This window comes from Platichthys flesus, chromosome 16, assembly GCF_949316205.1.
Source record: "Platichthys flesus chromosome 16, fPlaFle2.1, whole genome shotgun sequence".
Taxonomy (NCBI): Eukaryota; Metazoa; Chordata; class Actinopteri; order Pleuronectiformes; family Pleuronectidae; genus Platichthys; species Platichthys flesus.
In genome coordinates, this window is record NC_084960.1 from 9,759,990 (window position 1) to 9,787,784 (window position 27,795).

The window sequence follows — 27,795 nt, forward strand, 5'->3', positions numbered from 1 at the left end:
GCATACTGTGACAGGTTGAAAATTAAAATGAATTACACTACATACAGTACAAGCGACACAAACGTTTTGTACTAACAGGAGAAAACTTCCTTCAAAGTCCTACACAATACAATTTGGATGATGGGTACACAGTTAAAAGACCTACCTCGTACATAACTAATCGTCAATTGTCTGTGCACAACTTAATTTCAAATGTATACTTTTCAAACAAATGGATGCTTTTTTATGCATAGCCTCTGCATAGTATGTTTCATAATAATAATAAGATCAAACTATTCACACAATGTGCTTCTGTGCCAATATCAGCAAACAGCTCCAGAAGGTTTTGAGGTACGACCGGCTTTAGCATGCTCAAATACTTACCAAAATTTGAAGAAAATTAGAAAGTGGTCATAATGTATGTATTCTGGAAGAATTTTCAATGGGCGTCGCAAAATGGCACAACGGTCCCCCCCCCCCCCCCCCGGAGCCTCCCGAATCGCGTTCACATTGACCGATCTTAAGAAAAATCGATTCACAGGTGTATCATGACCAGACAAACAAAGGAATAAACAGTCAAAGTAAGTGAATGATAAGGGAGCTAACGATGAACAACACAACAACACACACGTCTGCATACAGCATTTTATGTTCAAACATTACTTTTGTTTGATATGTCATCCAACACACAAAACAGCATACATCAGAGCTCTCCAACATCGTTAATTAATGTTCTTCCAGTTACTGGTGGCACTGGTTGTTTTTGTGCTGTTGAGCGTATCAAAATTGGGTATAATTACAACACAGCACATTATAGTGCTCACAGTTTTGTCCTTTTTGTGCATTGTTTCACATCACAGTTATAGAGGCCTGGATTTTAAGTAAATCCCATTCTGCTGTGTTTATTTAGTCCAAGGAAATATTCCCACATGCAGCTGCAGTGCAGTCTTCAAATGTAGAAAAACAGCAAACATCTCGGATTATTTGATTCATCCGTGATGAGCAGGACGTACATCGCAATCCAGTGAAACAAATGATCCAAAATTTGTGGCTGGAAAAGGAGAAAAAATAACCAGGTCTGTTTACATCACGACTTCAATACTTGATATGGTTTTCATTGACATCTTACACAAGGCCTGACATATGAAGGAATTCAATTACCACAAAACAAAATGGACCTTTCAGAAATCAAATACATTGATGGGCGGACTGTGAACTTGTCATTTATCAGTCATCTCACCTCAAATCAAAATCCAGACCATATTGATCATATTCACGCAGGCCACCAAAGTATAGGAAAAAGCACACACACAAAAAACAGTCTTTGCTCCTTTCAGTTTAAAAGGCTCTTACTTTGCTTACATTTGAGCAACAAATATCCACACATCTTGAAAGCAATAACAGTTGTAAGATGAGGCTCTCCAGGGCCCCTTCACTCAAAACTGCATGCAGGGCTTTCACAGCACTGCACTGGTGTGCACTGCTCATTGGCACACATGTCCTGCTTTCATGTCTCGGACTGGGACGCCAGGGTTTTCGGTCCCGTAAACAGGATTATTCCATGAAGACAGCCGCCGCGGATTAGAACTCAGAGTCTCAATCAGTGCTTCTCTGAAAAAGGGATTCAGGGGGCAGCAGCTTACACCTGGAAGTCTGTCCCAAAGTGTCTGATCTGGGCGTCAGTCATAGATAGATAGGTGGTCCTCATACTGGGAGAGTACTGCAAGAAAAAAATGTAAAAACACAATTTAGCACTTTTGCCTTTGAAGGCATCATAAGATATCATCAAATGGAATGTTAATATTACAATAATGTAAGCTTTGGGAGTGTTGCTTTTGATCATGAATTGGTCTTTGATGAGGAGTCAGGGGATAAGGTGGGGGTGGGGGGGGTCATGGAATACGTCACAATGACACACAACAGTCTGTTGATTAAAAAGTGTAAAAGGTCAAAGGTCACACAGCTGACGTACTGTTTGGCGCAATGAAGAGGGGGTTGGGTTATAGGTTAAACAGTCTGCACAGCGAGCAAGATAACAGATACAAGCCCACGGAGTGTTTCAAGAAGTGAAATGGAAATGAAACCAAAACAAGTTAGGAAGAAGTTAGACAAAAAGAAACTTACGGTTTATAAAGGTCTGAGTCAAAGGATGAAAATGTAAAACAGTTGGTAAAAAAACACTGGTTAATAATAAAAGTATTGAGACACTGCCAAAATAAATCCAGAAGTAAAATGTGCTGTAAAGCAAATTCACAAAGAAACAACAACAAACAAACATAGGACTATACGTATCTATCTCTGTAGCTCCATACAATGTTGTATTGTTAATTCACTGCAAATATCTTTCTCCAAAGTTTCCAGCATCTGTTACAAAAAAAATTGAAAAACAAAACATCTGTGCCTGTTTTTTTTTTATTCTAAACAATGGTCCACATTCTACCTCTCTCCCTCCCTCTCAAAAGATGTTTCCAATCGTTGGGGTGCTGTCAGTGGAGATCAACCAGCGAGTCAGCCACGCAAACAAAAACCTTGACCCGTAAGAATCTTCAGAAGGTGGATTTTCACCAGTGTTATCTATTATTTAGCTTCAGTTCTGGAGACGCACCACACACTTTTAGATGAAGATAAAAAAATGAAATAAAAGCTTGATGTGAGGATGAACAAGCAGCAGTGCGCTCTCTTTTCAACCCTAAATCATGGTCACTTTAAACATACGTAAATGTATGCATTAGCTTTAACCATTAGAAAGAACTAGTAAAACAAACCAAGGCCATAGGGATATGAGCATACACTTGGAGCTTGGTTGCAACACTGTCTGCATACTGATATGGCAGATACACTTCTGACGATGGCCAGCAGAGAGCAGTCTTCCATCACTGTAACCTCCCTCACTTAAATGCCAGTGTGAGGTTGTGTCCATTGGAAATGCAGTGTAGTGTTCCTGGTGCTGCTCAGTGCATGTGTAGGGTTAGTGTTGCAGCAGTGCTCAGGTCAGTGGTGCCATCACACTAGGGACACAAGAGCCCCGTAGGGCCAACGCACCGAGGGAGGCGGGGATCCTCTCCCTATCAGTGGCACGTTCTCATATCGGGGGCTCCCTCCAAACAGCATGGACTGATTCCTGTGACAAGAGACGAGAATGCGGAGGGTGAGAGGTGAAATACTGCGATTGCAAAAGACACCACCATTGTTTCTTCTAAGCTCACATGTATTCAGGGGGTGGCACGGCGTTAGCGGCAGCCTGCGGAGGCGGTTGGAGGCTGGCCTGGCTGCCGTGGCTGCTGGTGTAGCTGCAGAAGCTGTGGATGTTGGATCTTCTGGGGTTGTAGGACATCCTCCGCGCCTGAGGGTTGAAGGGGTCCTCCTCGTCTATGTCATCGTACTCTTTGTCCCTGGGTGACGACGACGGAAACAAGAGAGTGCACGCGTTAACACTTTGCTGGAGCGCACTGCGGGCGGCGTGTAATGGGATGAGGGGGTCGCTCGGTGCTGACCTGTTGCCCATTAGCGTCCACATTCGGAGAGACGCGCACAGCATGGCAGAGAGTGCGCAGGCAGCCAGCAGAGAAAACAAGGAGAGGTAGAGGAGCCCTTCCACCCCATCATAGCACACGCCCATTAGGGCATCCACATAGTCCTAGACAGACAAACACATTTTATATATACAGTGTCCTGGGATAATATTACCTTTCCCAAAAATCTTCTCCCTTTATTTGTATCGATTCCTCTAAACCCACAGAGATTAAATATTTAAACTGAAGTTGAAGCGACTGGAGGTTTACACGGGGACGCCACCTTTCCGGGATATTTAATTGACTTTCATAAATTTAGTGGAGCCTTACTAAACCCTGGATCTCTCTGAATCTGATTTGCGCTTGTGCTGAACAGATGCCGCTCATATTAATTTTAAAAGACCAGACGGGACACTTGTGATCAGAGGGAGACAGAGGTTTGGATTCTGGAATACGGCCGCTTAAAACAAATTGTTTACAAGGTGAACATTGAGTCCATATCCGGTCTGTAAACAACGTTAGCTGACACGTTTGTAAACTTTGTACATATATATATCTTTCCACGCTGAGGGGCGCATGTCACTCTGATGACATGCACGCTACACACGCATTCTTTGTTTGTTGTCCTTGTTACATCTGACTAATGAATAACACGCTCTGAAATCGGGCTTCACTGTGCCATGTGCAATTATCGCTTAGAATTATTCCATTTGTATTTATGTAAATGACCCTGACGTTTTCTCACACCCACATGCAGCACGGACCAGCACAACTCACAGGAAAGCTCTGTTGATTTAGGAGCCGACATCTGAAAGATTCATTTCAGCACCGAGATGTCTTATTCCCCCCACCAGATGAAAAGTAGCTTGACTTTAAAGTCGGAAAAACAGGGGGGGTGGGCTGGTGGATAGTGGATGGATCCTGTCTTGTAGATAGATACAGAGCCTTTTGACAATTGCAATGGTGTAATATAAACACGTCAGTCTCCGCGGAGAACGTATACCGATAAGGTGGAGAAGCAGTCAAGTGGCTTTTGAGCTGCGCTACAAGGCGGCCCTGTTAAAAAGCATCCTGGGTGGACTCTGACCTTACCTTATGCAGCCCGCGGCAGTCGAGCAAGGCTGTCAGCTTCTGCAGACTGAACTCGGTGGAGTTCAAGAGTCGCTGGATCCCCAACAGGTCTCTCTGTATAACAAGGCATGGAAAGGGGGAAAGAATGACACACGCCTCCTTGCTGTCTGGGCGTAATCGTCTGTCAGGGCAGCCACTTACCTCCGCGGTGGGGAAGACGGGCACGGAGAACAGCAGCAATCCCTGGATCTGGATTTGCATGGTGGTCAGAGAACGATGGCAGACTGTCAGAGACTGAGGGGAAAGAGAAACAGAGAAAGGAAAAAACACAATCACCCACCAGCAAAAAGAAACACAGGCCATCCACCACAGACAATGACAGGATCATATCGAGGAGAGCATTGTTTGAGAACAGCATGTCAACAAGTAATTTGGTGTTAAGGAAGGCTTTATAATGCGCTCAACAGAGGGGACACATTTATTTCCAGACAGATAGGCCCAGATTATCTTTCATCACAAAACGTTCCCCCCTCCCCCCCCCCTCCCCAACCCACCCACCCAATATGAATCCCAGACAAAAGAGCAATATTTATATCAAGTAGGCCATCAGGGAAAAAGATTATCCTTACCTACTTAACAGGCATTATTTTAATCCCTAAATGGATACTGCGACGATAACAAAGCATGTGGGTATTAATGATTATTGATCGTGGCTTTAGCCCATTTTCAGCACATCTCATGTAAAAAAAACTGCCATTATAGTTTAAAATGTATTAAATGAGAAATGGCGGAGTCACATTATAACTCATCTTGAAGTGATGCCGTGCAACTGTGTGTGGTGGGAAACATTCTTCTAACTGAAAGCGGGCGTCCAGTTCACCCTCCAGTTCATATGAGCGCGTTGGATTAAATCTTCTCAAAAGCCGATTTTATTGTCACGTTGATGAATTTGTTCGCCGCACGCGGCACGTTATCATCCGAAGCACCTGGCCGTGTACCGTAAGACCTTAATTGATGCCCCCATTACAGCTCCAGCACCACATTGCTAGGAAATGCAAACTATTCCTCCAATTCTAAAGAAACAAACACGGAGGTTTTGTGCTTGTTAAACAAGGTTACACAATAAGCATAAATCAGCTGGCCTTGAAATTAAATAGTGTTAGAGATGGAGCTCTACGTAATTCCAGGTCTCCTCACACAGCAAAGCACTATTCAAAGCCAATTTTGAATACGCCGTTAATTAACCTCTTTGTAATTTGTGAAATGTGTAAATGCATGATTGAAAAGTCAAAGAGGTGATAGGAAGATTCTATTTGAATTTAGAAGTTAATAAAAACCACGAGCTGAGTTGTTGTACAGTAGCCGACTTTATGCCTGACATGGAGTAAATTGAATAAATGACTAAAAAGTGTTTCTAGTCGAAGCAACCTGAGGCAGAGATTATGCGCAGGCTAAAAGATATGGTAACATCTTTGGAGATCCACGCACACAAAAATGAAGGAAAATTCTGTGATCAAAGTTTATCACTTTAAGTAATTACTGTTTGGGGGCTCATTTTTCACAAAAGCCTTTTAAGGCCCAAATGATCAAGCTGCCTGACAAGTAAAAAAACAGAAATTAAAACAGCACTGTGTTATCCAGAGCAGGGGTCTCAGTAAATAAACAGACAGATTTATACTTTGGATATTCCGTCGATACCTGTTGGAAGGGGTTTGGTAGATTCGGACTGCAGAACAGATAATAGTGCACGACATCTAGATGGAGAGAGAGAGAGGGGGGGGGGGGGGGGGAGACAGCGAGGGGGATCAGCAATGACTCTTAACATTCACCAACACACTCACCAACGTATTTGTAAAGTCTGCTTAGAAGACATAAATCACCTGCACTGAGGGCGTCCGTGGTCTGGTTAACGATAAACTTGTCTGGAGACACACAGAAGTCACTGGTGCCCTGTGGGTGGGTGGGGGGGTGGGGGGGACAACAACAACAACACTGTAATCTTTGCAAAGTATGCCAGGCCAAAAACAGAAGTGCAATATTTATTCAAGCCGTGAACTAGATCCAATTTCTTGTGCTGCAACGTGTAAAACAGATTTTACACTGGGCAGTTATTGACAAATGCCCGGCAACACAAACTATTTGCTTTACAACATTTTTATCACCCTCAGACTCGTGGAGGGGGTGAGCGTCTGGAAATAAAAGCATGCACACAGATGCCTGGACGGACTGGAGCGTGCACAATCTCATCACACACTCACAATCTCATCACACACTCACAATCTCATCACACACTCCTCTCATATACATGCAGACGGTAAAAGACATAAAGATGCATGCAGAGAAATGTGTGGTATGTAGGTTTTATCGATCCCGTATAGATGTATAGAACACGTGGTGCTGTTGCTGAGTGCGAATGGACTCCCCTAAATGTGTTCATGCTCTTTCGATTGCCCATGGAGTGCTGCTAATGTGCCTGCATAAACAATTAGGGGTCAGGATCACACAGTTGTTTGTTTTCCCAGAACATGCAGTGGCAATTGTCAAAAAAAAAGAAAAAAATGAAATTTCTCATGCACGTGCATTATTCATAACTGGAGGGGGAAAACATTGATGCAAGTACAAAGGGATCAAGAAGTCTGCTGTGTTGTGGAATCACACACCGAAGCCTCAAGCCAGTTATTTTCTGATGTATTCATGTCCTACGTTTTTTTTCAAGTCAGCCCCAATCAAAAGGTATCTTCTGACAGCCCCGCAATTGTACAGCTCGGCTCGGCAGACTTTTCGGTGAGCCGAGATCTTTCTAACAAACAAATGATCAATAAAGAAACGACGGATGCGACAAAACAAACACGGGACTGTGACTATAAAGCGAGCACAGGAGAGAATAGGCTAATCCAACCCCCATGTCGTCCCTATTTAAACTTCTCCAAACTTACTCTCAGATTATCAACACGCCTCTGACCTGGACCGTGAACGCATTTGTTTTGTACAGCAGCATGTCAGCACCGCTGGTAGATGTCACCCTTCATCTCTACCTCATTACACTACCAGGGACATTTTATTTATGCTGCAGCTCATCAAATATGTATAAATTTATGAGCATTTTCTAGGACACCGCCATCAACTGCGCTCCTCTTAAGATGCGCCGTGTGGTTGTTGAGTAATGATGTACAAGTGCAACAAGTGCTTGTTTATGCATATTGTGTCACATTTAAATGATATTACTGAGGTCGGTGCTCTTTGATAATCCACCTCTTTGATGAGCATCAGCCTACCTGTGAATAACTGGGCAGGGAGACTTATTGAAAAAATCTGCCTCGGCTCAACTGTGACGTAAAGGTCACAGAGATCGGCGACAGAGACGGACTTTAAGGTGGTGAGGGGTTAGACGCTGTAAGGCGGGGTCATGTTGTACTTGAATGAGCTGGGATTAGCCACAAACGCTGTCCAAGATATTGGTAATCTGGCTCTGCAGTAAAGCTGAGGAGAAGGTCATCAAGACGCACAACATATGTCAACACTTGAAACCCGCGTGGTTAATTTCTTGGTTCACAACATCTGTCTCGCCCCCCCATTCTGCCTTCACTCTGTCACTTAAAATGGCCGTCCAGATGTCAAATCCACTGGGATAATCCACAGATGCCAGGTCGCTCCGCGGGAGGCGAGAAGATTGAGGAGGGGGAGACGGGATGAGGGGGAGGCTGTGAAGCAAGTGGTTACCCTCTGTACCCCCGACAGTGTCCCTAATACCAGCTCAAACACACTTAGCCCAGATGTGCTGAACACATGGCTCACAGAGAGGAGGAGGACTGAAAGAGAAATAAAGCTAAGGACAACGGGAAAAAAGAAGAGATTCCGAAGAAGCCGGGGCTCGTAATTAATGCCAGGCACAGCTTAGGTTGCAATGTCGAGGCCGAGGGTTGATTAACCCAAAAGGCTGGAGACTTGTAATCAGCTTTACTGCATGACCGATCATAGAGAGGCGCCTGCTGTAAACTAAACAAACACCTTTTAAGCAAGAGGGATGTCCACGGACATATTGACAGTAATACCCTCGGGAGTAATTGCATGAGGTGGGAAGCTAAACCCATGGAAGAAAGAAAGAGAGAAGACGGCTGTGGGTTCTTAGGCCTGTATCACAAAGCCACTTCATCTTAGGTCAGGCTCTCACTGGGTTATCTGGTCGCACAGCTCCCAGCACCAGTCGTATAACCTGCACCAAGAAGCCGGTATCAGCCGACTCTGATAACTCTGGGTTTATCTATCCAGCTGTTTACTTGAAAGGCGAGGAGGTGATACGATGTGAGATGAAAGGGTGACACCAGAGCTGCAGAAACACTAGAAATTAGCGAAATAAGTGTGGCCACTATAAAGCATTTAGTGTAAAGTATGTATTCTTTGATGACAAAACTAATGCATGTAAAAGAGTTAAAATAAATGGTTTCAGGAGAGAAGAGAAGTTTCTGTCTGATAAGTTCTATCTGACACAAATGCATTAATTGTTGAGGGAACTATTCAAGTGTGTGAATTGTTATTCAACGGAGTCTTCTCATTTATTCTGAGCCGCAGATGATGGGAAAACTGTGTGAAAACATCAGTGCTGTCAGGAATCCTGTGGAGGATAAAAGAGTCTTTGTGCAAAAACGCAGCAATAATTGTCATTATATGGCTCTACAGTTTGATAAACCCGCTCTTTGTTTGTCAGAGGATGTGCTTCCAAACCATAGCTGACCCATGGAAAGCATGAAACAGCAAAACTGATTTATAAATATACATATATCACATTTTATTGTTTGTCACTTTGTTGTAAACTATTCCAACTCATGCCGAGATTGACAAGGGATCTGATTGGTTGATCTGAGTCTCTGAAGTTAACATAAGCGATAACCAAAAACCCTGAGTGAAGATCGCTGGATCATTTGAGACACAGATCCCATTTCTTCACATCCAATGGACACATCAAACATTCATAATCAGAAGCAAGCATGAGAAGATTTTGAAGAAACATTCTTTTCTTGTTTTCTTACCACAGCTGTAACAGTGCCTGCTCCCAGTGAGGCCCAGCTCAGGATCAGAGACAGCATTACAAAAGCCATGACGCTGGAGCATGACAGCAAACCGGGAAGAAAGAGAGGGAGAAAGAGAGAGAGAGAGAGTGACAAGGAGATACAGACAAAGACAAGGACACACGGGGGAGAGAAACAGATAAATCAGTTTGTCTTTGTGATCTTCAGCCCTTTTTCACCCAGTTAATTTGATTTATTCTTTTCAGTTTTTTGGGACTTGGGAATCGCTCTCCTCCTGCCCGAGGACAGAGGCCGCTGCTGGTGCATCGCAGGAACAGACGACACTGCTGAAATTCAATTTATTATGAGGTGATGTGAAGAGAAATTAACTCATGACTTCTTGGCGAATTCACTTGTTAGTCCTCAGCTCGTGAAAAAAAAAAGATCCCATTCCATGTTGAAATAGTTTGGGATTCGAGGCAGAGAATTGGTGCAAAAAATGACATGTAATGTGCAACAAAGGTCTCGGGTCTCCGAGGATAATACGACTGTAAGTTGACTTTCGGTGTTTCGTCTTTTGTCATCGCTGCCCCGCTTGATTGCACCAGCAACAATTTAATTGGCCGAGCACTCGTCAGTCACGGACGCATTAGCTGTCAATCCCAGAGTCCCTGTCAATCAAAAGCTGCCAGGAGCTCTGCTTTGTCGACCTCTTGTCTGCCCCCTGTCTGTCGGAACTGAGGGACGGGTTCAGTGAGGTCTAAACACTGTGCATGTTGTTCATGGAAAAAATAATATTCTTCCCAATATTAAACACAAGGGACCACTGGCCGAAGCTATACGAGAACAACGCTGTGAGCGAGAGGGAGAGAAACCGAGTACAGAGGGAAAGAGTGGTCCCCAGACGGATGTAAAAAGGCTGCTGCTGCTCTGCTTCTCGACCGACTCCTCGGACCCTCTTGAAAGCACCAATAAAGAAGCCTGAGAGCACTTAATAATTAGTTAAGGGAGCAGTCCCATCCTGCCCGGGCGATCAATAGGCATTAGTGAGGCCCATCAGAGCAGGATGGGAAAAGAGATCCTGAGCATCATCTGCTAACACTGACACGTCGGCTGCACTAGCTTGGGCGATGGGACAGGAAGCCCGAACTGAGGATTTAGTCAGATATGAGTGTTGGTTTAAATTACATGCTGTAATTCACTAAATCAAATAAAACCCTATCCAATTGTTTCTGAATATTTTAGAGCTTTTGAACCTAAACTCAGTTTCTCTTGAAACTCAAGTGTTTCTCTCTCGAAATAAATTTAGCAGTGATCAGTTGTTTTGGTAATTCTAAGCCTGATGCTACAAGATTATCTTGAATTGGATGTGGATGAAACACAAGACAAGTCACTGGGGAGGAGGGGGAAAAAAACTGCCAGTGTCATTGTCAGTGTTATTTGAAGATGCAATGCTATCATTGAAAATGGAGTGACCTGATGTATACGGTGCCAGAGAGGCTGACTGCCGCCCTGTCTGCTCGCAGTCTGTGATCCCAGCCGAGGCCGGTGAGGACAGGAGCTGACTCTGAAACGAGCTGAGAGGCAAATACATACGTGATAAGCAGCCATCGAGATTGCTTGGCCATCCCCAAGCACAAGGCCAGGCAGATGACCAGGTCCAGGATCAGCAGCAGCAGGTAGGTCAGCCATCTATGAAACAGGAAAACGAGAGCACCGGCATAACAACCCTGATTAATCACGTCTGCTTGAGGACAGCATACTTTAAGCACAAGTGCAAGGCCCCAGGAAGTGCTGGCCCGACATATGTTCGCGACTGAATGTGTGAGATCTGTGTGCTGTATATCAGCATTCTTGTCTCCTAGTTAGAGCCCATCTGTTTCAGGTAATTTCCAGCCTGTTGCCTTAATAATTCAACACCACAAATCCATAGACATGAATTTTTCAAGCTTAGAAAATGTCCTTCACAGGAATGGCCTGGACTTGAAGTGTGTGTGCGTGTGCATGTGTGTGTTCTTGACAACCATACACACACATATGCTTATGACTCATCCTCTACAACAAGTACCGGTAGAAATGTCAATTTAATAGAAATTACTAAAACATTGAGCTTCAGGACATCGCGCAAACAAGCAAAGTCTAAAAAGATGCTGCTTGTTGACACTGACTCACTGTGGTGTATCTGTAATATTGTAGTAAATATTTACACCAAGGTCACTGGAGAATACGATGCACTCATGCATTGAGGAGAAGGTAGCCTGATAGAAAATAAAATACAGGCTGGCCATTCCTCCCCTCATGGAAGACGGCGCATGGTTGGAGAAACACACTTTGCCTGATTTGCATAAACAGGTCTGCAGACATGTTGCCCAGAGCTCAGGGAGAGGGATGAATTCAGAAACAGAATCAGGAAGAGAGGATACAATATTGGAAATCTGAGCCCCTTGTTCGAATTACCCTGGGTTGGCTGTAAAATTAGCTGTTCATCAATAAGGCCCCGCCAGACGTCGCTCATAGCTGCGTGAAACCCAATCAAGACCCGGGAGACGGGGGTCAGAATACACAATATGGCGACTGTCGGCCAAAATACAGTGAGATCTTGTGTTTGGATAAAAAGAGCGGCCCCTTCAGAGTCACGTGGGAATATGTGTGTATTCAATTTATGACAAAAATAGTGAGATTATAGTCTTCTAATCTGTCCTAATTTCTATTCTCCTCAAATTTGGTATTAAAGCACAGTCACCGTCAGGTTGCAAATGTGCTACCTTGTGGCAAAATTGCACAATTAAACTTTAAGTTTTATGCCCTCAAGAATAAAACAGTCTACAGAAGCTCTAAAATTACCCTCACGATTAGAAGCAGCAACAGCTTTTGATGATTCCAAAATTTGCATTTGCCTCCTGAAGCCCTGCTGGATACTCATTCGGACTACTTTATTGGTTTATTATATTTATAGGTGTATCAAATTTCATTTTCTGGCCTCTTCATATTTAATAATTTTGAAAAAAACTAAAAATACATCATAGACACAGGGGATTGATTTCAAAGTGAAAACTGCAATCAATATATGCAGGGGTTTGCCAGTAAGATTGTTTTTGCTCATTAGTCGCACTGCCATACTTTACATAAATAACAAGAATAGGAGCTCAAAACGCACAGTGGGCATTAAGCTCAACTTAAGAAGAGCCCAGTTCTGCAGGAGGGCAAAGGCATAGATTGCGCCTCCAGTTGAATATGAGTAATAATGTGAGTGGTTAGTTGAAATGGCAAATCAACACTGTGCAGCTACTTGCTAATTGTTTGGATATCATATTCAAATATGGCTCATGTAGATTGTGTAGACACCGCAACTTTAGCCTTAGACAACTGAAACACAGTAACATGAGGTCACAGTGACCTTGACCTTTTGATTTCCAGGCACCAAAATCCAAACGGTTCATCTTTGAGTTAAAGCGAATGTTTGAGCCAAATGTGAAGGATTCCATGATGGCGTTCCAGAGACATGGGGGAAAAGGTGCTTTTTGAGGCAAGCGTGACATTGACTTTTGACCTTTGGCCTCTAAAATCAACTGACTCAATCCTCGAGTACAAGTGAATGTTTGTACCAAATTTGAGGAAATTATGTCAGGGCATCCTTGAGAAATCGTGTTCACGGGAATGGGACAGACAGACGGACGTACAGACGGACAATCGGAAAACCTGTTTGTCGCCAGCACAGAGGCATAATAAAAACAAGACAGCATGAATCAAACAAAGAGCACATTAAATCAATGTCGCCGTGGAAGGAGCTGTTGTTGCTTTATCCATAACCCATCAGTGAATCATGCTTTTACGACCCAGTATCCAAATGTCAGCCTAAACAAGGACATTAAACATACCAAACACATATAAACAAGGGGGACAAACATAAAACTATAATAAAGCCTGTGATCACGTCAGTGTCATGTCTGATTACACTATAAACTCCAAGTAATAAAACTGAAAGTAAAAGTCTGATTTCAGCTTTCCTTTATCTGGCAATCAGGAACAATGGCTTTTCCGGTCTGCGTTCCTGAGGGGATATCACTAAAATCCCATCTGCTCTTTGTCTGGTCCGGATCTTCAACAGCATGTTTACTCCAGCTTCACAAACATGAAATAAAAATAATGTCAAACGCCACAGGGGAGGTGCAGTGGCTCCACCTACCTGTAGTACTCGACGAAGGCGGTCTGGTCAGCAACAGCCGCCAAGTCCACGTTGACTTTGCTGATGTCTGGCAGAGCGGTCAGCTCGCGGACCACGTTGTTTACCATCAGCTGCATGAAGCGCAGCGCCTGGAGGTAGTCGGACCTCGTGGAGAAGATCTCGTCCAGCCGCGCCAGGTGCTGTTTGAGCCCGGTTTCCACATTGCCCATAGAACCCGCTACCTGAAGGAAATGAAATAAACACAGGTAGGAGATTAAAAGGAAGAAAACAGGATATGTAAACGGTAACAGACCAAGTGAGGAGGAAGTGGGAGAGGAGTCGAAATGAAAACAAGGTCAGAGGGAAACAGGAGTATAAATAAATTCATAAAAAAACGGATATTCATAAAGAGAAGATTGAAAGTATGGGAGAGAGGTCAAAGAACCAAAAGGAGCAGTCCCTCGAGAGAAGATTAACTTTTCTCTTCAACCGTGTGTTTTATTCAGATAAACAATGTAAGAGTGGAATACTGATAACGACACCAGGGAGACCGGTTATCACAGGGGTGTTTGATAGTGAGAACAGAGTTGGAGGAGGCATGGTGGAGCAGAGTAAATACATTTTCCTTTTCAGGTTCGACAAAAACAATGTGATGCAGTAAACGCCTGAAACTTCTCAGTATCAGCCGAGCTAGAAATAGGTACGTTGTAGCTCAGTGCTGACGGGGGGGAAAGAGTTTCTCAACACCGTAGCAAAATTTGACTTGACGTACTATAATAAATAATTAAAAGAAATACATCATTTGAACTGTGCAACGAAATTGGCCTTTTTGGGACAGTGATGTTATTGCTTCAAGCATTTTTTAAATGTTTCATATCACAATAGTCTGCACAAGCTTAGCTAAAATGTCGTGCAAGTCAATAAACCGCAGTAAAGGATGAAAGTATTGAAACCGCAAAGAATCCATATGTTGTTTGAACGATGTGAGTTTTTAAGAGATGCCCTCTTTTCTCGGCTCCTCTCACTCATTCACTATTTCACCGCCTGCGAGGAAATGTGATGGCTTCATCGGGATCATGTAATGAGGTGAAAGACAGAGGCCTCGTCTTTCTGCTGCAAAAAGAATGGAAACTTCAACTACTGTGTTTTTTTATTCTAGATGGATTTGAACAAGACAACACCGCTGACCTTTTTGGGGAAGTCCCCTGGTGCATCTTATTGTTGTTACCACGTTTTACACTGCACTTACATAACCAAGTGTAATGACATTATCACAAGTTGAATTTGAATGGGCACGGGCCGTAGTTTGCCATCCAACAATGATCAATGTTTCAACTGTCAGAGTTTTATTTGAGATCAATGCATCACAACAATTTTCGGCCGCCAGTCGTCGGACGAGGTCCATTTTCAGAGGGTCAAAGGCCCAATCCCCTTTTTAAACAAACTGTAACCCTGCCGTCAACATTAAAACGTCAGGTAGAAAGTTAGCATCTTTTAGCTTAGCGCAAAAACAGGAAGCATGAGGAAACTAGTCTGGCGCCTTCCGACTGTCACAAAACCCTCCAGCACCTCAAGGTTCCCTAATAAACCAGCTACAATAATTCATTTGTTTAATGAGTACAAACAGACAACAACATGAAGAAACAACTAACCGTTTTACTGAAGAGGTTTTCGTTCCTGACTTTTAATTGGAACCTCGGCTCTGCCTAACAACTGCACATACGTTATAACCCCCCAGTAAAAACAGCAAATTGCTCTTTTAACATTTCGGTTTTATAGAGAAAACAAATGAGATATAAAGTGTTGGTGAGCTTGAGACTGAGGCTAGCTGCTTCCCCTTATGTTTTAGCTAAGCTAACCAGATGTAACATTACCTTTACCGGACAAAAATCGAATTGTTTTTTTTAACATGTTATAAAACTATGCAAATGAGTCATCTAATTTATTTTTGCTGCCATATAAACTTTGTGAACTAAACTTATTAGAGGGGATTTCTGACATCTCTTTTTATTGCTCCATACATCAAACAATACTGTCAACAGCCATAAAGCAAAATAATCAATTCTTCACCGTGTTTTTCGACATAAAATGCAATGACAAGAAAAGAAAAGAAAACAGGCTATGAATGATAAAAAGTATTTGAGGCATCTCCCTCTGTGAAAACCTTCTGTAAGGGAATACAGACGAGTGCTACTGAAGTTTCTAAGTCTCATTGTCTTAGAAAATGGCTCCAGAAGAGACGGCGGATGCAAATATCTCAAAATTGACTTTTGCATGAAAAAAACTCTAAAACAATGCATCTGCCTGTAGTGTTACACCTCGGCAGATGACACATGCCCACCCACATCAAAATGACTTCACTGGAGCAGCGTAGGCCATTTAAGATTACACTGAGTAGGAGGCTCCACTAATTCTGACCAGCTGTTGTTTTCTGTGTTCTAATCTGCAGGACTTTCCAGCAGTCCCAGCGTCTCTATCTCTCATCCTCTCTCAGTCACACCCTGCACTTCTTTAACCAGCATTCTGGGTTCGACCGGCCGTCCGCGCGCTACTACGTAAAAACTCGCCCCAGAGATAACAAAATTATCTTAGTCTTCTCGAACACCACAACGTTTACGAGCCTCTTGATTCTACTGGGTTGGATGCTTCTGATGGTTTCTAAGAGAGAGAGTATCCACGTGAAGATCGAGGCAAAGATTCAGGCCCATCCTCCACCTCAGCACTCCCAAGGGGGGTGGGGGGGGGGTGATTGCCAGTAAACTGCACTCTCTCCCCACCTCTAGGTTCATCATCTCTCACAGTTCCTGCCACAACACCCTGAATCTTATCTGCGAGCCATGTCTGCCCGAGTGTGAGAAATGGGATCCATCAGCTCGGCTGCTCTGGGTGATCTGCATTTCCCTAATCTGAACCGTCCCGTCTCCCTTTAAAATGGATTAAAAACTCACTTTCCCTGAAAGCGGGTCACAAGGAGGCATCTCCATATTGGACACGCCTGTTAAAATGAGACTGATTGGCCCGCAGCGCGCAAACTTTGCAGGCGTGCAACTTAACTGTTCCTCCTGATGCCTTCAGTGATTTTATACGTCTGAGATTTATTGCATCGACCGTGACGATAAAACAATATGTGATCGGAGTGCTTTAAAGACAGGCAGGGTAAAAGAGGCTGCTGACGAGTGACGTTCAGGGGAAATGATGGACGCCGCAGGAAGTGGCGCTATCGTTCCGTTTCGAGAATCACAAGGCGGCTATCGCTTCCAAAGAGGAAGAGCTATATATCTAAGTGTAAACCAGGGTTATAGATGGGAGTGGATGTGCCGTGATTGCCGTGTTTTCTCATCCATTATTTCCCGGCAGCACTGAAGAGCTCTCGATGATATGAGCCGAACACTGGAAATGAGGCTAAAATAAAGAGCGCCTGCGAACAATCGAGGATCCCTTACAGTGTGTGAGGCTGGATAGATTGTGGCGTGAAGAGCCTCAGAAAGCCATCAGTCCTGTCAAACACCTTTCACAAACCTCACAGGAGTGTCGTGAAACAGAGATTCGGTCGCTCTTGTTTCTATTTGCTCTACTCGACCGATCTGATATCCGACCAACGTGTGAAATATCTGTAAGGCCTCAAGGTAAAGGATAATAGAAACACGCACAAAGCGGAAAGAAAGGATTCGGTAAAACAGTTCAAATCAGGGGAGAGATTATTTTCAGTCTCGAGACAGAACACACACAGAAGCAGCTTCAGCTTCACGGGATGGACAACCGGCCGACTCATCAAATCTGTAAGTGGAGTACATTACATCAAGTCAGGAGTTTGTGAGTGAGAAAGCCTTCGTCTCCCCCAGGGAACATCTACGTTTCTCATGCACTCCATCATGCTACAGTATCCAATCAATACCAAGGAACCACAGAGAGAGTCAGTCGCCAGGATGTGAAATCATCAAATCTAGTTCTGGTTTACTTCCTGTGGATTTTTAAAAACCCTGCAGCTTTACTACCAGGTTACGTGCACACAAAGATGAAACTAAAATATAATATAATACAACAGCCCTGAAGTAATTCATATGATTGTGAGTTCATGATCTTCAGTTTTTGGTTGTTTGTTGGATCGAAGGTTTACGGACAAACAAATAGCAACATTCCACGGAGCCTGGTGGAAAGATGCAGGGGAAACTAGAAAATTGTTAATTTAGCTACATATCAGGATCAGGGGGCAGATCCATTTAAACATTAATAAGAATAGTTCATGGATCTTGATGAAAAAAAAAGGTGTGCGGACACAAATACAAATCTGGCTGTGGTGAATTAAAATGTGGTTTCATTAAAAGACTATCAGGCCATGGTTCAGGAATGCAAGGTAATGTCAAACTGTATTGTCACTGGAAACAGACAGAATTTGTTATATTTCATGCCCCACATCACTGGAGGTAAAGTCTGGATACAGCTTCCAACCTTACAATAGATGTGAATAAAAACACAAATGAAAAAACTAAAAAACTCTCCAACATTATAACCTTCATTAAGTTGTCATTTTGCTAGGTGTGCCTAATAAATTGGTTACTGAGTGTGTATGTTTTAAAGTTGCTTTTATTAATCCTGACTCAAAAAACCCTTCTCCCTGTATCACAAAAATAACTGTGTCATCTAAATGAACTATATCTGAATATGTTGTGTCACTGAGAGGCTGCACACAAATCTGTTTGTGTCCATACATTAATGTGATGTGCGTGCATATTAGGCCTTTAAGTGGATGTGTGATACTGATATGCACACATATACACACACACACAGACACACAAACAGTTCAGATACCAAGGCTGAGGGAGATGGAAAGAGGAGAGGCTTAACATCCATTACTGTACTGCAGATGGGAGTTAATCCTCTTCTTCCTCATTGTGATTATCGCTTCTTGCAGGGCCTTGTTCTGACTCCCTTGCTCGCCTTTCTCTATCCAATCCACCCCCTCCACCCTTAAGCCTTCCAAATAACTTCCCTGAATGCAGGTCAGGAGTCGTAGCAAAAAAAGAAAAAAAATCCCTACTAACAAATCCCGAGGCAGCCGCCACCTCGATTCCTTCACTGTGACTAAAAGCGGATAGAGACCCCCTGCATTGGGGTGCCATTCTCTCAGACAGATGCACATCCCATTAATAGAAGGAGAAGCCCCGGTGTCTACCAGCTGTAAGCCACTGTTACCAAGCAGACTGAGATGGTAAGCCAGGAAAACACAATGCCTTGTGCCATCGTGACTAATAAAGTGTGTTGGTAATTGAACAAATAACACTATGAGACGTATGAGACAACTGGTTATTCAGAACAAAACAAGTGTTCATTTCTCCAACAGCTCTGACACATTTACCGCTCGGTGAACTTGCAGCGATTCAACTGTTAAATTGCAGCTACTTTATGACAAAAAAACTCTGTTGTACAATTTGAAACTGATCCTCCATTTCTATCTTGAGGCAGCAGAAAGCGATCGCACAAAACCAAAAAGGACAGTGAGCTGTGTACATAGGTGGGTGTAGAATGCATGTACGCTCTTCTTAAAACACACAGAGACACACAGACACAAAGAGAAGCATCGATCTGCCAACTTGGCCTGAATTCCACCAGGGTTCAAGCTGCCCTGTCTTTTTAAAGGGAACAGGGGTTGGAACTCCGTTTGGTTTATTAAGTCCCAGATTAATTTGAAGACATAATAAAAACCATTTGAACACTTGAACCATGCGTTCTGCCATTGGAACAGCAAAAAAGTGGATTTGGCTCTTCCCTTAATGCACCCGTGCCATGTGCTTGGGATCACGGACGGATGATGGATGGATGGATGAAATAGAGCCCTTGGTGTCTGTGGTGATGCAACTGTCGGGATGTGGATGAGATCCCGGTGTGATTCTCTCACCAGATTATTGATGCCACCCAGTGTGCGGTTGGCACTGTAGAGCGAGTAGGTCAGCTGGTACACCCCGTCGTTGGTCTCACTGTTACCATAGAAACCCACTCCCACAGCCGAACTGTGAGAAACAAAAGGAGAGATTCAGATCAAATGAACACAAAAATGAATTCACTGTTTGTTTTATAATGCTTCTTCTGGATTAGGGATTGCCTGAGGTTATTAGAAGATAATTAAGACAAATAAATCATAATTTCCCAAAGGGGGAAACTTCGAGCCTTCAGGGGAGTAGAGTAGCTTGTGTATTACACCAGCAAAGGGTCTATGTTGGTTTTTATAATATGTATTACTTTACATTCATAGAATAAAACATGCCACTGGCAAATAGGAATTTATTAACCAAACCATGAATAAGTAAAAAAAGGGAAGTAATCTGTTTTGCTTATTGTGGTTTCTTCCGTGTCGAGACTTAAGAGTTAAAAATATAAAACCTCTATTTTCAGCTTTGGAAGTTTTTTGAATTTCTTATCCCACTCTTGGCTTAAATCCACATCAGAATTCTGCTCCACATCCGAGAAAGTATCCGAGTGGAAAACACAGAATCCCCGTTCCCCACCTCCCTGCAGCCTTTTGTGACTGCGCCTGAGCCTCTGTAATGTGGAGGATTAGTGTCCTAACCCCCGGGAGTCGGTGCACTCCTGCTGCTCGCCGTCTGCAGGGACACGAGCAACACGACACGATTTCATCCAACCGGACTGCGGCGAGGTCAGTCCACAAAGGGTTAGTGGCAGGTTCAACCAAATTCTAGGGGCCGTTTCGGAGGAGGGAGCTCATCAATCACACTTGGGATAAGGAAAATATCAGAGCGAGATAGTAGTTTGTGGGACACAAACACAGAAAGTGTGTGTGTGTGTGTTTGTGGGGGGGGTGTCTCCTGAGTTCTAGTTTACTCTCACAATGATTCATAAGACTATTAACATCGTCCATCTGTGCTGCGAAAGCCCCTAAATCTCCCCGAAACAAGTTAGGACACATGGTCAGGTTAAACAGCCCCTGACACAACAAAGGAAGCTGGTTAAGTTCACCGGGAGGATGTGGTGACTTGTTTTATTTTAGACACAAACACATCCTGTCACTGAATGCGTAAGTGCAGAGGTGTACGCTGCGTATTGTGACCGCCCCCGAGCTTCCTGCGGATGTAACCTTGTGAGCATTATTAAAATCATCGCCTGTGTCTCTTCCATTAAAGGAGTCCCCCCCCCCCTTCCGGGTTATGATAAGGGACACCGGGGGGGGTGGCATGTCTCTACAATCTGGTCCGAGTTGAAAAAAAGAAGACACAATAACAATAAATCCTCAAAACCCAAAATGTGAGAACGAGGTCATAAAAACATTTCATTCATATCATCAAGAGGAAACTAAAAAATATTATTTGTGTTCCCGTGGATCTGCAGCAGCCCGGACAATGAGCTCTTCATTAACCCAGTGGCTAACCCTGGTGACACGTTAGGCACAATAAAGACCCACTAATGATTCAGCAACCAAATGGTAATGACACCATCATGGGGCAGCGCGGCCTCAAGGGAAGCATTAGTGCCTTTTCTTTTTTTTTGTGGCTGCTGAAAAAGGCTGCAGCAGCTGGAGGAGATAACAGGAACCAGCACATTAAACAGTAGGACTCAGGATATTTAAGTGTCTTTGTTCCTCCAAGGATAGATAAGTCCACGGCGCACCCTGAGATGACTGTACCTCCGGATTCAGATCGTGCTGCGAGCGGAGCCGAACAAACGGCCACACAGGGCGAACAAATAATGACGGTAAACGCCTCGATTCTGTGCAGACCATCGCTCCGGTGACACAATTTAATAAATCATACCAGGGCTAAAACTGGCACTGGGACTTAGGATTTTTCGGAATATCAGATATGATTTCCATCTTTAACCGGAGTTCAACCCCTGTCGCTCTCCTGGGGTCAGAAATGATCTTCCACAGGAGGTGCAGCAGCTCTAAAATCCCCCTTTTTATTCCCGTTTAAAACCTTCAGCGAAACGGATATGTAATTCTTCTCGACAATCTTCTCGATCAAACCTCATCGGTGAACAACCAGATCTTTCAAGTACATATCAACTCATTTCCGCTAATGATTATCCCATGATCAAACAGGAAGGAAGGGCAAAATATGTACAATGAAGCGTTTTATTGCATAACAGCGTCATATCGAGATTAGCTAGAAAATACATTATGGAAGCATCAATTCAATTAAGCTGATCCTGCTAAGGCTAAAACTTAATCAAACCAGTCAAGTAACTTAGGGTTAAACATGAAAAACATGTCAATAGAAATAACTTATATGGGAATATCTGGTTAGGTTTAAGCCGCAGTGTTGGCTCTTCAATGTCATTCTAATTCAAGTAGAGGTGATTGAACCAGATGCTGTTTGTAGTAGTTTATATATTGAGCTTTACGTCTATTTTAGCATCCATTGACGGAGCTGCTACTGAGCGGAGATGTGCACTTTTGCGCAAAGGACAGAAACCACAGGTCCTCTGCGTAACAGCGTCATGCCCAGTCACTTAGCATCACAACGGATCTTGTGTGCTGCGGCGGTGGTTCGGGGTCCGGACACAGAAAATCTAACAAAGTTAAAACCCAACACTTAGATAAATGTCACAAGTTGAAGGAGCTCCGCGTTCGCAAATTCAATCAAGCCGCTTTGGGAGATTCGTTTGTTCCCATTTCAATTGTGCCAGGAGGATTTTTTATTTTTTTTAAAGTGTATTAAATCATACACAAAAGTAGAATTGTGTCGGAGGGACATGGCACTAGAGGTTTCAGGTACATTCTGGCTGCTGCGTGCTCTGTACAAGATACTTAGAGTACCTGCTACGCTAGTTAGCTACACTAATTTGCTTCACCGGTTGAATCATTTAGAAAGTAAAGAATTGTAAATCGATTACGTGTGGGTGGCGGAGGTTTACATTCCCATTTTATCTTCTTACAGCCTACTACTGTCAACTGATCCGAAGCCAGTCACAAATCTAACCATGGACTTAGATTTTGTACGACATAAACAGCCGATTAAGCCGAGTCATTTGAACATAAACAGCCGATTAAGCCGAGTCATTTGACTTTGCTTGGTGTTCTTTGACAATTCCATACTTGTTAGAGTGAGTCCAACCTTAGGTCATAACTGCCTCCCACTAACAGTGAGTCAGTTATTTCTCTTTTCTGGTTCCTCTTCCTGAGAGAGGTGGAACCAATTACTGTAAACCTCATGCTGCCCCAATTAAGCAACACATTCTGCAAAAACTTGAAGAAAACAAAGAAGAGCTCTCCGTCACCTCATTATGTAATAAGGCAGCTGTTGTGTATCTGTGGGGGCTTATACACATGCATTCTGTTTAATGTATCCACTTATTTATTTTCATTTATTTTTCTCTTTCGACCCAGTTCTCACAGGTTTGTGTGCCTTTGGAATAAACCGAGAATTGTAGCCATGACCTTGTGTCCACGACTGGAGAGAACTACACTTCTTGAATGTCTGAATTCAATACCCCACTAAGGAGGTTAGGTTTTTTTCCCATATGCATATTTTGTGTTTGTTTGTTTGTTTGTTTGTGTGTGTGTTAGCAGTATTACTCAAACACTACTGGACTTGCTTGCTTCCACAAAACCTGGTGGAGGATGAGAAAAGAACCAATTAAAATTTGCTTCGGATCTGAATGAGGGGAAGGCTCCAGGAGCTTTTTCCTCTCCAACATTGTGAGATAAGTAATTGATCTATATGAAAAGAACCAGGCGTGTTTAGTGCACTGATGTCGATAAGTGGGTGCATTTAAGGGGACTGTTAGGCCTTGGTTGATATCAGTGCTGTTACTCTAGTGTGTGTTTGCGCGTGTGTTTTAATTGCTTGCATAAAGTAAATGAGTGTATTTGTTCAAAGAACTAGCATGGGACTCAGAGGAGTGTATTTCCACTGCTCAGGCCCAACACAGTCCCCTGATGAAAAACCTCATTTCAATTCACGAGAATCCGGATTTGTATTTGGATCTGCCCCAAATTGCACACACACATAAATATCAGTCCACTTCACATGTCGGATGTTTTATTTAATAAAAGATACGCTCATTATTCCTTGATATATCAGTGGAAATCCTGGATGGGTTCTTCCTGACCCGTGCCACATCCTTCCACCAAGGTTTTGTGATTATCCGTACTGTAGTTGTTGCATAATCTTACTCACAAACACACCAGCCGGCCAGAAAGCAAACACACAGGGGTAAAACCACAACCTGAAAAAAAAAAAAAAAACCAATGGCATTATTCTACCATTCAAACTCACCATATGAGGAGGCCTGTGAGGACAGCGGCCCAGGCCACACAGCGGTTGTCGGGTCTTTTGGTGTCTTCGTCTATGTCCTTGCGGCAGCAGCAGATGCAGATCGTGTACACTGCCAGGATCAGGAGGCTCAGGCCCAGACCCACAGCGCCGACACACGCCAGAAGAATCAGAGACTGAGAGAGGAGAGAGAGGAAAAGATGCAAAACAGACAGCTGAGGTCAACCAAATAAGTACACCAACCTGAGTGAAAACAACCCACCAGTATCAAACAGCAGTCACGTGTGGGGAGAGACTTTTAATTTGAGTGTGCAGCTACCTCATCCAGTGATGGGCATTAACACTGCTGACTCCTGCCCACGGTAAAGGGAATAGAAACAGGAGCGCGGTGGACTTGGGGGGCAGAGAGCGCTTACAGAGAATCACGATTTGTCTGCCAAGTGAAAAGTTGAACCGCGGCTGAGAGGGAAAAACAGAAAGGAGCCGAGGCTGTGGGAGGGGAGAGTCATGTGATGCATTGGCTTTCATTCGGTCTTGTGATTCCTGAGAGGACAAAATATTTAAAGCCTGAAGGATCGAGGGGAACAGAGGGACACTGATGCAGGGAACATACAAGCAGACGCTGTATTGAAAGTGTCTGTAGGAGCTACTGCACATGAAACGCTCTTAACTTTAGATTCCTCCAAGATAATAAAAACGAAAATCCCCAAGGAACCATGATTGTGTTATTCCGCAGAGGTGTCAAGTATACATAATATTCATAATCTTCCACGGCAGAGAAAATGGGCAAGATTTAATTTATTTGCTCCAGACTATACTGGGGCGGAATTGTTGGATTACAACAACCCATTTAAAATCCTGTTTTTTTATTGAGCAAACTTTCTTATACTTGTGGGCCACTTTTGTTTTTTTTACAAGTCACTTTATCTTTTCATCTTCACACCACCATCACGTGACGGATCTCCACCCATTCATTCATTGCCTGGGTTCCAGCTCACACACATTTGAGACTTGATTTTACTTGCAAATTATTAAGCGCTGAAGTTTTAATGCCCACTAGTTCAAAGGCTCTGGTTCTTTCTGACTAAGTGGCGCCTCTTCCTTCGCTACGACATCTGTGACTAATCATTCTATTTGGATGACAATGACATTGTGAGTGAATTATAGATTATGTTCTTTTTGCGTCGTCTAACAAAGCCCTGCCTTGTTCCAACTCCGTTATGTTGCGCTGACCAATATTATCCTCTTAGTTCTTCTCTTCAAGTGGGTTAGCAAGTAGCAACTAGCAAAAAATACATAACTGTGTGTTGAGGCACATTCTGAGATCAATGGTGGCCTCAAAAACTGTTTTCAAAGTGAACGCGCAGAAGAAAATAAACCATAAAAAGACCGACCACAACTTGACATAACTTTAATTGCAACTTAAAAAAACATATATAGATCAATGCAGAAGTGGTGTCACATGAGCGGCCCTACTTAAACTGGCACGTGGGCCAAAACCTTAATCCAATGATTGCTAATCATTGTTTTTTTTAAGGACACCACTGACACTGACACAGTATGTCCAGACACATCGTGCGGAGAGTCTGTTCTGTTTCCTTTCAAATCTGTTTTGATTCCCTGTCACTGTAGCACAGTTAAGATCCCTCATAAGCACAATACTGCAAGATTCACTCTTTCCTCCAATTTTCCACTCCATTGTTTTGTAATTAGACATGCGGGCACTTCAATTTCCAACGGCTGCATCGGCATAACAAGGCGGAGAAGAAGAGGGAGGACGAAAGAGAGACAGAAAACAGCTACAGTGTCAATAGTCATTGATTTTTTTACCCCCCCCCCCCCCCCCCCCCAAAAAAAAAAAAGTATGTTTACATGAAGCTCTCAGAATAAATAGTGAGGTTTAAGGGTGGAGGCCTGTCTAATTTAATTAAACAGTATACAACAAGCTTTAGGGATTGCGTCTGTGTCTGTCTGGTCTGCACTTTCCATTTTTTTCAGCGTGTCAAATTAGGAACACGAGTTATATCTCAGCAGGGAGGAGGGTGAAAATGACCACTGAAGACATGCACCGGGGCAAGGGGAACATGCCTGTGCCACGTGTGTATTCTCCCAAAACACATGAGCAACTCATCTCAGTCCCTATTTCATGTGATACGTTGCTGAGTCTTGAAAGAAAACAGAATCGATCCACAATGTTGCTCACAGAGCATTTACCGTTACTTGCTTTGTGAGATTGAAAGGGGAGTGTAAGATATCGATGACATCACTGCAGCTGCCAAACTAAGCTGCTGTGATGTGGTGGCAAGATTCTGTCGGAAACAGATTTTAAACCAAGGCAAAGACAAACATTAGGAACAGAAACCAAACAAAACAAAAGAGAACTAAATGAACTGCATTATATCAAAGTGTCAGAGGTAGCAGTGCAGGGGGGGGGGGGGGGGGGGGGGTTGGGGTTTCAGATGAAAACTATTCCATCAGAGACTTTTTTTTATGCACATATACAATAATGACTATCATCCCGCTGCCCCCATTATCAAACACAACAATTTTTGACATGTATATGGCCTCAAATGGCTGCATTTACTCTGGGTAATCCATATCACTTTGCTTGCTTTATCCACTGGGGCCGTTTCTCTATAGCAATCATCTCAACTTAGTTCAAGTCATGGAGGAAAAAGCCCCAAATCTTCTCCAGTGAATAAGTTGTTTATGGTGCAAGGATGATCATCCAGTGTGATTTAATTTCTGTTACTGTGGATAAGAATGGTCACATGCTGCTAGGTAAAATAATAAAGCTGAACGTTTAAACGTATCAAAAACAAAAGAAAAGTTGTATCTCTCAAATGATTGTTACGCAAACTTACATGGAACGTAAATAGAAGCCCGGCGCACAGTAGCTGTTTACCACCTGGGATTCTAGCCAACTTACTTAATACAGGTCATGTGTCATCATGTGAGAAGTGCGGTACAGTGTGAGTTCTTACTTCCTGACACCAACACTTTGCCTTTCATTCACAGAAACAGTTTGGATAAAAGCTTATTTTGCAGTCACACACAGCAGTTTGTCCAGAAGAGTTTCTAAAAGGTGGATTTAAATATGTTGTTGAACGTTGTTTTTTCTTTTCTTTTTTTTCTGGTGTAATTCTCTACATGCGCCTTTACGCACAACCACAGTTACCAACCTGCTGATAGGTCGCCTCCCCCGGTTTGAATGTGCTGTCGACCGACTGGAAAAAGAAATTGAAGTGAGGGAAATTGTGCAGCCAGTATGTCCACCACGGAGCCACATAATCAAGCCGTGCAGTGGCCATTCCTGCTTGAAAATCCCGGACAGCACCGATCTTCCGTTTTTTTTTGTTGAGACCTTGACACTCGAATATTCCCAGGTTTTGCGAAAAAGAAAGAATAAAAAAAAAAGAAAAAAAAAAGACGCGTCTTCTGTGGAGGTTTCAATTACCACAGAAGGTTAAAGAGGAAGTTGTTCCCTTGCCATGACAACCTCGGAGCAAGGCCGACTGTTATAACTTCTCACTGCGGCTCCCATAGTTGTGCGTAAACTGCTGAGTTGCGCAACTAATGGGAAATATACGGCTTCGCTCGGTGAGGGCCAAGCGTCTGTAGCCGAGACACGGGATCGAGTGACGAAACGAACCTTCCTCCTTTAACAGAGAAGGCGTGACGACCACATCTCGGTCGGATGGGCCGTGCGGGCAGGCGCACTCAACTCAAAGTAAACAATACCGTCTCCATCCTCTGGACTGACAAAAAAAAGGAGGATGAGAAGAATCTTCTCTGCGTAAAAACCTCCTGAGGGCACTTTGTTCCACGTGGATGTC

General features: G+C 43.4%; 1 protein-coding gene across 2 annotated transcripts; it reads right to left on the reverse strand.

Moving 5' to 3' along the window:
* Nucleotides 1-582: 582 nt before the first annotated feature.
* On the reverse strand, nt 583-27,565 carry ttyh2l (tweety homolog 2, like). 2 transcript variants are annotated; one of them, XM_062409078.1, is made up of 15 exons: nt 27,142-27,565; nt 23,963-24,135; nt 19,630-19,741; nt 13,755-13,975; nt 11,165-11,260; nt 9,590-9,662; nt 6,443-6,512; nt 6,261-6,316; nt 4,764-4,856; nt 4,584-4,676; nt 3,474-3,616; nt 3,186-3,371; nt 3,022-3,100; nt 2,104-2,116; nt 583-1,699 (listed from the first exon to the last, which is right to left on the reverse strand). In XM_062409078.1, the coding sequence occupies exons 1-15, from the start codon at nt 27,268-27,270 to the stop codon at nt 1,659-1,661; spliced, it is 1,578 nt and encodes a 525-aa protein (XP_062265062.1). In that variant the 5' UTR covers nt 27,271-27,565; the 3' UTR covers nt 583-1,658. The 2 variants fall into 2 exon arrangements, with proteins under 2 accessions (XP_062265062.1, XP_062265061.1); XM_062409077.1 differs by lacking the exon at nt 2,104-2,116 and having other exon boundaries at nt 584-1,699.
* Nucleotides 27,566-27,795: the final 230 nt, after the last annotated feature.

Bases quoted from the DNA above. Each gene is read 5' to 3' on its own strand.
- ttyh2l (XM_062409077.1), bottom strand. From the start codon at position 27,270: ATGGCCACTGCACGGCTTGATTATGTGGCTCCGTGGTGGACATACTGG. The intron at 24,136-27,141 runs GTTGGTAACTGT...CTCCTCTCTCAG, and splicing joins GGGAGGCGACCTATCAGCAG to TCTCTGATTCTTCTGGCGTG. The intron at 6,317-6,442 runs GTGATTTATGTC...CTCTCCATCTAG, and splicing joins CACGGACGCCCTCAGTGCAG to ATGTCGTGCACTATTATCTG.